Here is a 14943-nt window from a genome sequence, read left to right as displayed (position 1 = left end):
AGAGAATGTACAATTTCTAATATCATCTAATAGACAATCCATCATCCATGTTTAGATTTTCCAAATTGTTCTAAAAATGTCTTCAGTTTAAAAAAGAAGAATTTAGAATCTAGTGAAGGTTCATGAATTTGTTGTTATAGCTTATCTTTTAAAATCTAAAGTAGGCCCTCCCTTTTGTTTGTATATATTTCATGACATTGACCTTTAAAAAATATTAAATAGGGGCCGACCTTGTGACACAGCAGGTTAAGTCACTGCCTGTGACACCAGCAACCCATCTGAGTGCTTGTTTAAGTCCCAGCTGCTGTGCTGCTGATCCAGCTCCCTGGTAATGCAACTGGAAAAGCAGCTTGGGTCCGAGTAGCCCGAGTGCTTTGGCCTCCACATGGGTCACCCTTGTGAGAGACTTGGATGGAGTTCCAGGCTCCTGGCTTCTGCCTGGCTTAACCCCCAGCCATTGTGGCAATTTGGGGAGTGAACCAGTGGAAGAAAGATCTCTCTCTGTCTTTTTTTTTTTTTTTCAAGATTTATTTATTTATTTGAAAGTCAGAGTTACACAGAGAGAGGAGAGGCAGAGAGAGAAAGAAGTCTTCCATCTGCTGGTTCACTCCCCAGATGGCCGCAATGGCCGGAGTTGTGCCGATCCGAAGCCAGGAGCCAGGAGCTTCTTCCAGGTCTCCCACATGAGTGCAGGGGCCCAAGGATTTGGCTCATCTTCCAGTGCTTTCCCAGGCCATAGCAGGGAGCTATATCAGAAGTGGAGCAGCCAGGACTCGAACTGGTGCCCATATGGGATGCCAGCACTGCAGGTGGTGGCTTTACCCACTATGCCACAGCATTGGCCCCATTTTGTCTGTCTCTCTTTAACTCTGCCTTTTAAATAAACAGATAAATCTGTGAAAATATATTAAAGAAAAACTTTTAAACTGACCATAATGTACATATTTTGGGGTACATTTCTTTGTTTTTTCCTTGAGAGGCAGATAAAACCAGAGAGAGAGTGCTTGCCCTCTCTCCAGATGTTCACAATTGCTGGGGATGGGCTAGGCTGAAGGTGAGAGCCAGGAACTCAATTCAGTTCTAGGTGGATGGCAGGGAGCTGACTGCTTAAGCCATTGTGTGCTTGCCTACTGGGATCTGTATCAGCTAGAAACTGGACTTGGGAGCTAAGTCAGGACTCAAACCCAGGCACTCCAATGTGGGACTTGGATGGCCTCACCATTGGGCCCAATGCCAGCTCAAGAGTATAGTATACATATGCAATGTGTAACAGGTCAGGGTAATTGGCATGTGCATTGCCTCTAACATTTAACTTACTTTGTGTTAGGAGCACACAAAATTCTATATACTAGCTATTTTGAAATACACAATTAGTTGTTGTCAACCATAGTTATCATATTGTACTCTAGAACATTGGAAGTTGTTCCTCCTATCTGACTATATCCCTGGATACATTGATTTTCCTCTTTCTTGGGATGGGTATTGGGGTATAGCAGGTTAAGCCACCACTTTTTGTTTTGTATAGCACTGCCAGTTTGAGTCCTGGCTATTTTGCTTCCAATCCAACTTCCTGCTGATTTGCATGGGATGATGAGTCAAATACTTGGGTCCCTGCCACCCAAGTGAGAGAACTGGATGGAGTTCCTGTCTCTTGGCTTCAGTCTGGCCCAGCCCCCACTGTTATACTGGCATTTGGGAAGTGAACCAGCAAGTGGAAGATTCTCTCTCTGCCTTTCAAATACATAAAGAAATCTTAAAAAACAAAACAAAATCTGTTTTCTGTCTTCTAGTCCTCACCTTCCCAGCCTCTGGTGACCAATATTCTGCTCTCTTCCTTGAGACCAACATTTTTGGCTTCCACATTCAAATAAGAACATGTGGTGTTCACCTTTCTGTTACATTGACCTTTTTGAAGAATCTGGGACAAGTACTTTGTAGAGTGCTCTACAATCAGGATTTGTCTCATGGTTTTTTCATGTGCTTCTTATTATCCTTATCTTTTTATGTATACATAAAGAAATGTACACAAATGTTAAGTCTTCAGATTTGTGAAAGTTTACTTTCCTGCTTCTGAGATTCTAAAACTCTAGCTATTGTAGAAATCTTTATCTCTGCATTTATTTTCCCATTGCCTTTAGAGAATGCCTGTTGCCAAGAAAATTTCCTGGCACTGGTCTAAGATCGGGGTGCTAATGCTGGGCAGCATCCAACTTCAACAGTTCCATTGTACTTATCTCAGATCCCCCACCGGGGTTTTAATTAAAGAAGTTATTGTTCAGTTCTCCTTCTAAAAATGTTGCATTATGTAATTATCCTGGCTTTAGGAGATTTGGGTTGTTTTTATACCATGTGGATGAATTGGCTATTAGGAAAGTCAGTTGAAAGCTTTGGTGAACTAATTCAATTGTTAAAACTACTATAAAAACTAAGTTGTGAAAGACACAAATACAGATTTTTTTGTTTTGTTTTGTCATATCATTCCAAAGATAGCTCATACCCCTTTATAAAAAAAGAAGTCAAATGTTAAAAATATTGTGACTTATGCCAACTTTGTCTTTACTGCCCTAATTACCCTTTCAGCTCTTTGGTGTGCTTTTCCCATTATTCTTTGCTACTTCTCCTTTTCTCAACGTGCTTGCTAAATGGGGATGACAAATCGTAGTGTGAATTGGAGTTTTAACTGGGGTCAGTGGGTCAGTGAGTCCCATAAATTAGATGTGAAGTTTTGTGTGTAGTTGTTTAGGTGCTTTGCTCTAGAGAGAGGTTTCCATTGATTTTATTAACTTTCTGGAGGTGTCCATGAGCCCACAACAGTTAAAAGCCCTGGCTTGAATAGTTGCTTCTTCACAGGGTCTTTGATATTTTCTCCGACCCTTGACATATTATCTTTTTTGGGGGTAGTCTTTTGTGTATATATTTTGGATTAAAAATGACAAGGAATATAGTTTAATCAATTCACATTCTTAGTCATCATCCAGAGATAACCACTGTTTATATACTGGACATACTGGAGCCTATCTATCTGTCTATGTATCTGTCAGCTATCAACCTGTTTACACACATGCATACATGCATAGATTTTTTGGAAAGGATTATCCCATATGAATTGTTTCTACTTTGCTACATGTAGATCAATAACATTTTTGTTTAACTGGCACAGAGTAGCCCATGCTGTGGTTATACAGTCACATACCACAAGCATATATGATAGTGATCACACAGGAATATATTGGAGCTGTAAAAGTTATAAGGTGTTGGGGCCAGTATTGTGGCATAATGGGTAAAGCCACTGCCTGCAGTGCTGGCATCCCATATAGGAGCCAGTTCGAGTCCTGACTGCTCCACTTCTGTTCCAGCTGTCTGCTATGGCCTGGGAAAGCAGTAGATGGCCTAAGTCTTTAGGCCCATGTACCCACCTGGGACTCCTGGCTCCTGGCTCCTGGCTTTGGATTGCTGAAGCTCTGTTGGAGCCATCTGGGGAGTGAACCAGCGGATGGAAAATCTCTCTCTCTCTTTCTTTTTCTGCTTTTGCTTCTCTGCAACTCTGCCTTTCAGACAAATAGATGAATCTTTAAAGAAAAAGAGTTATAAGGTGTCAGTCACCTGTTTGTGGTGAAGTTGGTGTAGACGAATGTACTGTGCTGCCAGTTGTAAAAACCTGTGACACCCAATGTTATGCAGAGTGCATTACACTTGGTCATGATAATAAATGATAGTATTTTGGGTTTGGGTATCTGCTGTACTATACTTTATAATTTATAGGGCACTCCTTCTATTTATATATTTTTTAAAAAGTTTACTGTAGAACAGTATGGTGTGTTAGGATGGTAGCAGCCTCCTAACATCTTGTGTTAACTATGTCTTCTTTATCACATCATTTTCTCTTGTGATTGGTTTAATCTTGTACTGTGTTGTTTAGTATGGCTCTGGGAAGAGTAGGTTATGTCATCCATGTATGTACACATACTGTACAGCCTAGATGTGCAGTAAGCTATACCATCTACGTTTGTGGAAATATACACTATTCCCACAATGAAGAAGCTGCCCAATGACTCATTTCTCAGAACACATCCCTCTCCAGAAGCTATCCATGGCGGTACTGCAGTTTATTTAACCAATCCCCTATTGATGCACAGAGATACTTGTATTTTAAGAGGAATCAAATTTAGGCAACAAGAGTAGACTTATGGGGTGGGTGCTGTGCCTTAGATTAAGTTTCCGCCTGCAGCACTGGCATCTCATATGGGCACTGGTTCAAGTCCCAGCTGCTCACTTCTGAGCTAGCTCCTTGCTAATGTGCCTGGGAAAGCAGTGGAAGATGGCCTAAGTCCTTGGGCCCCTGCACCTGCATGGGAGACCTAGAAGAAGCTCCTGGATCCTAGCTTTGGATCTGCCCAGCTCTGCCATTGTGGCCATTTGAGCAGTGAACCAGTGGTTGGAAGATCTCTTTCTCTGTCTTTCCCTCTGTCTCTCTGTAACTCTGGCTCTCAAATAAATAAATCTTTAAAAAAAAGAGTAGAGTAATAAATAGGAACCTGGGGCTTTGGAAAGAGCCCTTTTCCTTTGTCCTACCTTTCTAAGCCCTTAATCAAAAATTAGGTTCTGGATGTTGGGTCAGAGTACCCAAAACAAACAAAAAGAGAGCTGTACTCTCACCCCCAGCCAAGACAGTGACATGCCGTGACAAGTCATTTCAAACCAATAAAAGAATATAATGGTTTTATATGATCCATCTGCTTCTAAGCAGCTTCATTTAAGTCCATTGTCAATTACCAGGATTCAAATTGGGCTCATTTTTTATAGTTTAATTTTAAAGGAATGTTTATAGAAATTTTTTGTGGAAAAATATCTAGTACTCTGATAGTTAAAATGCTTGAATTATGCAGCCTGGGAGAGACCTCAGCATATATGAATATAAATGTGTGATTTCCCTCAGATTGTGCATGCATGCATGCATGTGTGTGTGTGCATATGTGTGTGTGTGCGTGCATATATATATATATATATATATATATATATAATATCACTGAAAGAGGCATGGTAGATTTTCTTGCTTTTTTTCTCTTATGTGTTTACCAGTGACACTACCAGATTAGAGGCAGCACCAGTCAACACCCTTAGGGACAGGGGTAGTAACCGTTCCCATCTGGCTACATGTGATTAATAGTGTTTATGTCATAGCATAAATCACATTGTGTTGTTCAATCAGCTGAGACTCCAGCCATTAAAAAAATTTACTCTACAAAAATCAATAACCAGTGGCTTTTGGAGAACAGTGGGTCTTTAACAGTTATTTCCCAAGTCTGTCTGTAAACAGTCAAATTACTATACTCAAGAAAATAGCGCAGACAACAAGAAATATAATCTCACAGATAAAGGATGACCTTAAGTAAGGACAGCTAGGAAGCCATTTTAGGGAAGACAGAGCACAACGGAAGAAACCCAGTACCCTTTTAGAAGTCTTTAAGAATGTCACCCCTTTTCACAGATGCAACCTACAATGAGACCTCAGAGAGCTCAAGATGAATTTTCAGAAAAGCATGAAAAATAAATTGGGCTGATAATAGCATGCTGTGACTGACTTAATGCCATGCTCAACTCTCTAGGGAATGCAGCTACACTACAGAAAATCAATTTTGTTTACTTATTTGCCTTAAGTTTGCCTAATGACTTATTGTCACTAGGCAAATATACAAAATGTAGATAAATTCGCCAAGATGATGAAATCTCATGTATGATAAAAGGGAAGATCACTTTTTGGGAAGAAGAATGGAGCTAAAGACAAATCCTATGTGCCCATTTTGTGGGATCTATTAAGTGAACTTTTAAGATGATGGTGTAGATGATGTGTAGCGGAATGCCTGAATCCACTGAGGTAAGATCAGTAGTCCTGATTCAATGACAATTTCGTTCACATGCCTTAGGTGACTGCTTTGGGACGGAGCTCCCACAGCCTGTTTGTGCCGAGGCTGTGGTTGCCACTGCTTTTGTGAGCAGCCCAGTGTTTTTGCTCAAATTGGAGCACGCCTCACTGATCCCTGCCTGCAATTTGCTTCTTAGGAATCCGTGGCTCCAACTTCACGTTTCGAGAATTCAAGTTATACCAGTTTCAGCTCTTCCCTGAGAGCCCCAGTGAAGTCCGGTTCCCAGTGGAAAACTGAAGACTGGCCTTTGATACTTTATTTTATTTAGAACCCTGTCGGCTGCACAGAGAGTTAGCATCCTGGTTTTGTTAATAAGCCGGTGGCTCTCTAAATTGTCACAAACACAACCCAATAAAGAAGGAAGGAGTAACATCTTGGGCCTTTTCTCTTTGTGGAAGACATAACCCATTGATGCAGGATCTGACTGTGTAGATGTGATCCTGCTCGGTGAAGGCAGGACTAACCTTCAGGCAAAGTGCTTTAGTGAAAGCATCATGTTTCTCATTTCACTGTGTAATGACCGGGAGCTGAGACAGGGCTCTGTTTCCTGTCACTGCACTGCCTCATTCTCATTTACATTATTGGCAGCTGTGACTTTGCTCAAAGTTTAAATTATCTCAGGAACTCCAAACTGAGTTCAGATGTTTGTTTATTGGCGCTGCTGTAGGCGTCTGAAAACAGTCTTTTGTGTTGTCCCTGTCTTAAAAGGAGGCTCTTCTCAGAATTGGCCCTGCCTCCCTCCTTGCTCCTTTCTGGGAACCAGCTTGAGTCGCATGACAAAAATTAAATCAGGAGGACCTGCAGCTCAAAACCGGTCAGAAAGAAATCTCCAGCGGTGAGGCGGCTTGAAACGGAAAGGAATTGGGACCGACATCCTGCGTTTGTGCTTTGTTTTTGAAACTTAGAGTTTAGTTGCATTAATGAATTAACCAGCAGTCTGGTCGTGGAAAATGTTTCTCCTGTCCTGGTGGGGGAGCCAAATACTATAGATTTGGAACAGGAAGGCTGTTGATACTGGCTTCATTGTTGGGCCAGTCATTTGTGAGCTGGTGGCCGGACCGCAGGCCACACACTGCTTCCTTGCAAATCCTCATGTCTTGGATCTGCCTAGGTATCGTTTCTTTGGTCGGAGCCTCAGCCGGGCAAAGATGGTGAGCGCTGGGTTTCGCGGTTGTGTCTCTGGGTGTCCCCTCAGCTCCGAGGGTGGTGCAGGATGCCAGATCCATCGTGGGGGTGGCAAGGGGGGCCATTGCAATCGATGAGCCTGTGTGAGTATTTCGCTGTTCATTTTTTTTTCTGTGTCATCCTCTGTAGAGTTCCGGGAACGCGTCTTATCGCTGCTCTATGTCTTCCTCTGCGGATTTTTCCGACGAGGATGATTTCAGCCAGAAATCTGGCTCGGCGTCTCCAGCTCCCGGAGACACCTTACCCTGGAATTTGCCTAAACATGAGAGATCCAAGAGGAAGATTCAAGGGGGCTCGGTGCTGGACCCCGCCGAGAGGGCAGTGCTCCGGATAGCAGGTAAGAGCATCAGAGGAGAAGGGGATGGAGTGGGGGGGAGAGTTGCGGAAATTCACCCTTCCCTTCCCTGGGGGCCATGGCTGGGAGCTGATGCACTGGGCAGATTTGTGCGCTGGAGGTGGGGGAGGAGGATGACTGTGTTTACTTGTGCCTCCTTTTACTGGTAGAGCCATTTGCCCTGCCTGCTAGTGACTAAGCTGTTTGGCTCTGCCTTCTGGTTGGATGAATCGATACATTTGAAATGCAAGGAGATATTTACTGTCATCTGCATTAAACTTTAGTATTTACATGCAGGAGAGAGAGAGAGAGAGAATGAATCTGCAAGTATTAACTCCGGTGATTCCTAGTGTATTTGCTGAAAGTTGCAAGAGAGCAGCCTTCATTTTCATTTTTGCCTAGGAGCACTGAGCTACGCAGTTCCTGGTTTTGGGTACCCAGGGTTGTAGAATATATTCTAGCAACTTGGATGTCATTTTTTTTTAAATGTAGCATCTCTGTCAGCATCATGTGTCCTTAGCAGCTTTATATCACTATCGCTTTTGAATGTGTAGGTGGTGTGCATTCCTGATTAATTAATATACGTGAGGCGCCAGCATTTCTGTTCTGTGTTACCTGGTGTTCCCTTGCATTGGCAGTAGAAGACAAACCAGAAGCGATGGCTTGTTTTACCTAGTTGAAAGCTGAGAACTCTTTGGAAAGCAACTCTCCAACGTGCAGCACCTGGGTGGCGTGTGTGTGTGTGTGTGTGTGTCCTACGCATATAAGAGTGGCTTTTGGGGATGGTTGTTACCTCAGTTCCTCACTGTGTATGCATGTGTGTGTAGTTTCCTTCTTGGAAATGGTCACAGGACAGAATGGAGTGTATCCTTGGGATTTTCCTACAGAGGCAAGAGAGCAGGTGGTTTTTGAGTTGGTTCCTGTAGCCAGAGGTCTAGGCCTCCTTACCTATGCTCTCTACCACTATTAAGTCAAGAGGTGGGGGTCCCGTAGTTGTTTTTGCCTCCTGCTACTATGCAGAGTTGGGACTTTTCTCTAAGAGAGCTGCAGGAGACCAGCCCAGATTCCAGCTTCTGAGGCAGGAGAGTCCCCCTTCGATTCCCCCCAGTGGGATTTTCTGATTACGGGAAAAACAAACAGCTCCAGCCAGCCATTCTCTAGTCAGGGTTTCTGGGGCAACAGCCTTGAGCTTCTTCTGGCTGCTGTTGTGAGATGCTGGCTGGTCTCAACCAGGCCTTTGAAGAAGAGGGGTGGAGCCGGAAAGGGCAGGAGGAGGCAGGATGGAAACTGTTTGGGAGCCAAGTGGAGTGAGCAGAGTGGCCTTTGAAAGCCAGGGCAGACTAGGCTCTCAACACCCTCCTCCAGTACCACAGTGTTTAGTCACTGAGGCCTGCTCTCCCTGCCCAGCTGAGATCCCTCCTGCAGGTTTGAGGCTCCAGGAAGAGGGCAAGACACTGCCCATACCAGATGTTTGGCTCAGCAGAAAGGGAAAGCAGGTGAAAGAAAGGTGTGGGAGAGAGGTTGTTGGGGCCTTGTAGCAAGCCTGGGGCACCAAAGCAACATGTCTATACTGTGCCTTTTTTCAAAAAAGGGTTTATTTATTTGAAAGACAGAGTGATAGGGAAAGGACCCCCCTCCCTCCCCCCCCACACACGCACACATACACAGAGCACTTGCATCTGCTGGTTCACTCCCCAAGTGATCACAACATGCAGGAGCCAGGCTGAAGCCAGGAAAACAGAACTCAATCTGGGTCTCATACGTGGGTAACAGGGGCCCAAGTACTTGGGCTGTCTTCTGCTGCCTTTCCAGGAGCTCCCATGGTACGCTGGATTGGAAGCAGACTGGCCAGGACTCCAACTTAACCTATTGGGCCACAATGCTGACCCAAATATACTGCGACTTCTTTTTTTTTTAAAATATTTTAAATATTTACTTATTTGAAAGAATTAGACAGAAAAGGACACACACAGAGAGAGAGAGAGAGTGAGAGAGAGAGAGAGAGAGAGAGGTGTCTTCCATCTGCTAGTTTTCTCTCCAGATGGCTACAATGGCCAGGGCTTTGCCAAGGCTGGGCCAGGCTGAAGCCAGGAGCCAGGAGCTTCTTCCAGGTCTCCCTTGTGGTTCACAGAGTTCCAAGCACTAGGCTGTTTGCTGCTGCTTTCCCAGATGCATGAGTAGGGAACTGGATAGGAAGTAGAGCAGCTGGGATTCAAACCCATTCCCATAGGGGGTGCCAGCTTCACCTACAGTAGCTTTGCCTGCTATGTCACAGCCCCAGCACCTGTGCCTCCTTTTTTTTTTTTTTTTTTTAAAGATTTATTTATTTATTTGGAAGGCAGTTACAGAGAGAGAGAAGGAGAGACACGGAAAGAGAAATTTTGCGTCTGCTGGTTCATTCCCCAAATGGCCACAATGGCCATGGCTGTGCCAGGTGCCAGGAGCCAGCAACTTTCTCTAGGTTTCATGTGGGAAAGTCTAGTTGAACTGGTACCCATATATAACCCACTGCACCAAAATCCCCGCCCTCCTCCACTTGACCCCTCTTTTTGCCCCCAGCTGCCTTTTTATGGAAGGTACAATATATTTTGGCCTGAGAGTTTTGAAAATTGTCGTAGAGATGGCTATATTTTGCTTTTGGTAGTGAAGAAAGGGTTTTAGAGAGGATAGGGTATATAAATTGGGACAGACTACTGGGCAGGAAGTCAAGTGAGGTTGGTGGTATGAACCCTCAGTGTAGAGGTAGGTGGGGAAGCAGTGGAAGAACTGGGATGCTAATGGGATGCTGCAGCGTGCACACAGATACTGATGATGTTAGCAGACCATGGACTCACTGAGGCAGGGCCATGTCTGGTTCATGGTAAAATGTCCCATGTGTTTATGGGGGTAGCTGTGAAGTTGGTGACAGTTAATTCACTTGAGATCTCAAAGTGAACAAATTTAAAGTTATAGTCATTCTTCAAAAACAGTATAAAACAGCATGTAGCAACAGATGGTATGGAAGTATACAACTGTGTTTTAAAACAATGTTGTATACTGGAGCTGTTTGCTGCACAAATCATAAACAATCATAGATGGAGGGTAGTCCTGGGGCCAGTCCACAAATATCTGCTTAATTTGTAATGTGGCTGAATTATGAGATTCAGATATATTATGTACTGAATTGGCCACTGGTCATCCCATGTAAGAATAAGGGAATTTGGTACTGTGGAATTTGAAAACATACACCAAAATTTCAACTTATGATTTTATTACACATTTTCATAATAGCTTTGAAAGTCCCTCCTGTATCTGAAATTTGTCCCCTGTAAGAGATGGGGTGAAATTCAGAAATGGTGTGAGGATATCGGTGGCATTGATTGCTTAGGAATTAAAAGCTGCAAAGTTCACATTTTCATTTGCCTTTAAGTTCATAAAAATAGAATTGTGAAAATACCTACTGTGTCAAAAAGACTTCAGGGTCTGTGCGACACCTTAGTGCAGCCATATTGAACAAATACTAAGTCTCTGAAAGAAAATAAAGAACAGCCGTAGTTTGGCCTTTAAAAAGTTACGGTGTAATATGGTAAAGAGACCTGTTGTTAGACAGCAACGTGGTGTGGAAAGCCCAGTGACGCCTGGAAGCACCTCCTAGTGAAAGTACTCAGAGGGGAGTCTAATTAACTCAGAGGCAGAGGAGGGGCAGGGGAGGCGCCCAGCGCTTTCTGAGAGGAGGTGCCAATTGAGCTTGATGGAATTGGGGTGAAAGCAAAGGTCACTTTAGAGGGATGGAACTACAAGAACAAAAGCAGGCAGAGTGTTGAAATGGGAACTGCAAGTAATGTGTGTATAGCACAGGGCCTGGAAGGAATGGCAAAAATTGTAAAGCTGTTTTGTCTGGTTCTGAGGCAGCTGGGCTCTTAATGCTGTAAGTGGTAGGGAACCACTCAAAGACTTTTTTTTCCCCTAAGATTTATTTATTTATTTGAAAGGCAGGCTTAGAGAAACAGACAGACAGACATCTTCCATCTGCTGGTTCATGCCCCAAATGACAGCAATGGCCGGTGCTGGGCCAGCCCAAAGCCAGGAACTTCATCTTGGTCCCCTCTCCCTCCTGCAGGTACAGAGGCCCAAGCAGTTGAGTCATTTTCTGCTGCCTTGCCTAGGTGCTTTAGCAGGGAGCCGGACTGGAAGTGGAGTAGTTAGGACCTGAACTGGCGCCCACATTGGATGTCAGTATCATCGGCGGTGGCTTAACCCGCCACAACAGCTGCCCCCACTCAAAGATTTTTAAGTAGTGCAGTGACGTATCCAGGTTTACTATCATAAAGTCAGATTGGTGATGCTGTCCTACATCTGACAGTTTGTCTTTTACAAAGTGCATTTACCTTTATTGCTGTAAAGAAAGAAGAGCAGGACAGAGAGGCAAGATGCAAACTCACAGCCAGAACACGTTTATTCAGGGAATAAATCTGAGATGTGGCTCACTACCGGTGTACACACAGGGTGAATACATGGCAGACAGCCCAATGCCCTTACAAGCTGAGGCTTATGTAGACAAGACCACTGAAGGGTGTAAGGGGGAGGGTGTTAGGCATCGCTGGCCTGGTTTGTGGGGGCTGGTTGGTTAGTTAAGAATGCAGAGGGTGGGGTTGAGCTGGTTGAGAAAGAATGCAAGAGGCTACCTTTGTCTTTGCTCCATGAATTGTAATTTCATCATTAAAATCTGAGATTCTAACATATTTACCTCCATCTCTCAGGATCAACGTGAGTGAGGATAAAATGACAAAATGTAAGGGAAAGGGACTGTGTAACAGTTGATATATATATATGAAATATATATATTTGAAAGGCAGAGAGACAGAGAGAGAGAGAGAGAGAGGGAGATCTTGAGATTTTTCCATCTTTTGGGTCACTCCCCAAATAGCTACAACAGCCAGGACTGGGTTAGGCTGAAGCCATAAGCTTAGAATTCTATCCAGATCTCTCATGTGGGTATCAGGGCCCAAGCACTTGGGCCATTTTCTGCAGCTTTCCCAGGTACATTAGCAGGGAGCTGGACCAGAAATGGAGCAGTGTGATCCAATACACCACAGCCTGGGCCCCAGTAATCACTATATAAATGCCTTTTGCATACAGATAATAAAGGTCTTCTGTTCTTAGCTACAGAATATTGTAAGTTGTGTTTTTCAGTCTTGGAGTACCTGTAAATGTGTCCACAGTTTGTCAGTGGTACTGTTATCCTAAATAAGAATTTTTGAAGTTGTAATTGAAGGACCAGAGTCTGATTCTGGACTCAGGTAAACTTGGATTTTAATTTCTCCTGTCACCAACTAGTTGGGTTTGGCTTGGACAATTTACTGAACTTTTCTCAGATCTAGTTTCTTTCTCAAAAGGTCATAGTTATTTTGATATATAAGATAATGAAGGCAAAACATTATGCACACTCCTTGTACAGAGAGAATGCTCTATCATCAATATCTTAGTCATGGCAACAGGTGCTCAGCTGAGCACTCAATGTTATCTCATTCAGGCCTCCCAGGAGTCTAGGAGTTAGGTGTTACCATATTCTCCCTTTCTTAGGTCAGAAATCTGCAGATCAGAGTGAAAGGTAAACTTCACAGGGCTAGGAAGGAGGAGAGTTGGGATCTGAATTCAGTCTTGATTCCAGAGTCTAAGCTAAAAGAGTCTCACTACTTTTTTGCTCCTCAGTGGAATGTGCTATTATTATTAGCATATCAACCTAATATTATCATTCCGAGAATGCATGAGGTAAAGGCTGTTTTTACAAACAACTTCAAGTTTGCTTCTGTTAATTTTGCCGGCTCCTTAAATGGACAGTTAAAACCACGATGTGTGCATGGGCTGTCTTCCTAAAAGTGGGTGCCACTGGGCGTCAGCCTCTGATGAGGACTCTTGACCTTACTCACTGTGAGGGAGGCAAGATGGTTTGGAAAAACAGATGTATGTGGTCTGAGAATGAAATAACTCTGGGATCTAATCGCTAACCCTTTCAAGAAAGTGCCCCATATGATACCTGTTTGTTACTTAGTGAACTAATGTGCACATCAATGCATTTCAAGTTACCAAAAAACCCTCCAGTGCTCTTGAAGGCTTAGTGGGTAAGGGATCAAACTCAGGTGGTTAGACCATTGGTTGGGATAGAAAGGAGAGATGTGATTTTACTTTGTTTGGAGTAGCAATATTAGGATAGTTGCTGAGGAGTTAAGCACTCAGATCCTAACGTGAGTGAAATTATTTTTTCCTGAGAATATATCATGTTTTTCAAGAGTAATGCATCTCATCCAAGGATTAATGGACACCAATAAAGAAAAAAAATCATCAAGGGCAAAAAGGTCAGTACATGTGAGAGGAGGAAATGGGAGAGAAAATTTGGATAAGAGGTGAATCTGACATAGGTCAGATGATCAACAATAAGCTGGTTTACCTAATAATAGTAACAGTAGCTGACACTCCTAGCACTTACTGTCTGCTCGGCACTTCATTTATCATCACAACCTTATGAGTTAGTCTTCTGCATTGTACCAAGGGGCAGGGGCTCCTGTTCAGTCATTCCTCTTCAGCACACCCATTTACACAGACCCTTAAACTCACCCACTTCACTACGTGATATATCAAATTCTAGGAGACGGTGCCCATTTTACTCAATTCAGCGGCTATGAGTCCTATGCGGGATGAATACTAAGTAGAAAGGAGGAGGAGAGAGACAAAGTAATCTGTGCTGAGCAGACAGGGCCCGCGGCGGAGCCCAGCGGCAGATGCGCCGGCGGGCTCTGGGGGGCAGAAGGGAGGGACCGCGGGCTGGTCCTCCGGCAGCCGCGGGGCGGCGGGGCGCGCAAGCGCAGGCGCGGCCCGGCTGTCAGGCCCTGAAGCGCTGGGCCACCTGCAGAAGCCGCCCGCCCCGTCCCGGGATGCCCCTGGTGACGGACCCCGATGCCTGTCCGCCTTGTGCTGCGGCACAGAGACCCGAGTCCTCCTCTGGCACAAGATACATTAAAAAAAAAAAATAGTGCTTCCAACACTCTTGGTTAGCGATTGCGGGCGGCAGAGAGAGCCGCTAGCCCCTCAGCAGGGCGGTGATCTGAGGCTTTGTTTCCCGGGCACCTGTTGTGGGTCCCAAATAGAAACCGAGCCCTGGGGGATCCGGGGGCCTGGCGGCCAGTGTCCGGGCGGTGGGTGTGCTTGGCGGCCCGCTGAAGCTGGGTGGGCGGGCGGGCTGGCTGCGGTGGGGGGGAGGGGGCCCGGGGCGCTGCGGCGCTGCCTGGAAGGGAGGGGCCGGGCCTGCCGGGGCGCTGACCGCGCTCGCCCCCTCCCTTCCGTCCTCCGCCCTCCCTCCCTCCCTGTCTCCGGGGGCGCGGGCGAGTGTCTGCAGCGCGGCGGCCAGGAAATGCCGCAGATGCGCCGCGCGCAGCATCCCTGGCGGAGGCAGCGCGTCCGTGCTCCCGCAACGTCGCCGCCGCCGCCGCCGTCCCCCAGGCCTCGGTCGGGCCTGGCCCGGAG

At 45.1% G+C, this 14943-nt stretch overlaps 1 protein-coding gene across 1 annotated transcript in view; it reads left to right on the top strand.

The window, feature by feature from the left end:
• The window catches only part of LOC133755991 (dystonin-like), a 492822-nt gene that overhangs the window by 109429 nt on the left and 368450 nt on the right, over window positions 1-14943 (top strand). The window contains 1 exon segment of the mRNA XM_062186300.1: window positions 7239-7446. Within this exon segment, the coding sequence (XP_062042284.1) occupies window positions 7239-7446 (208 nt within the window).

This window comes from Lepus europaeus, chromosome 3, assembly GCF_033115175.1.
Source record: "Lepus europaeus isolate LE1 chromosome 3, mLepTim1.pri, whole genome shotgun sequence".
Lineage (NCBI taxonomy): Eukaryota > Metazoa > Chordata > Mammalia > Lagomorpha > Leporidae > Lepus > Lepus europaeus.
The sequence above is the reverse complement of the archived record's forward strand: the minus strand, read 5'-3'. Positions and strand labels throughout refer to the sequence as shown.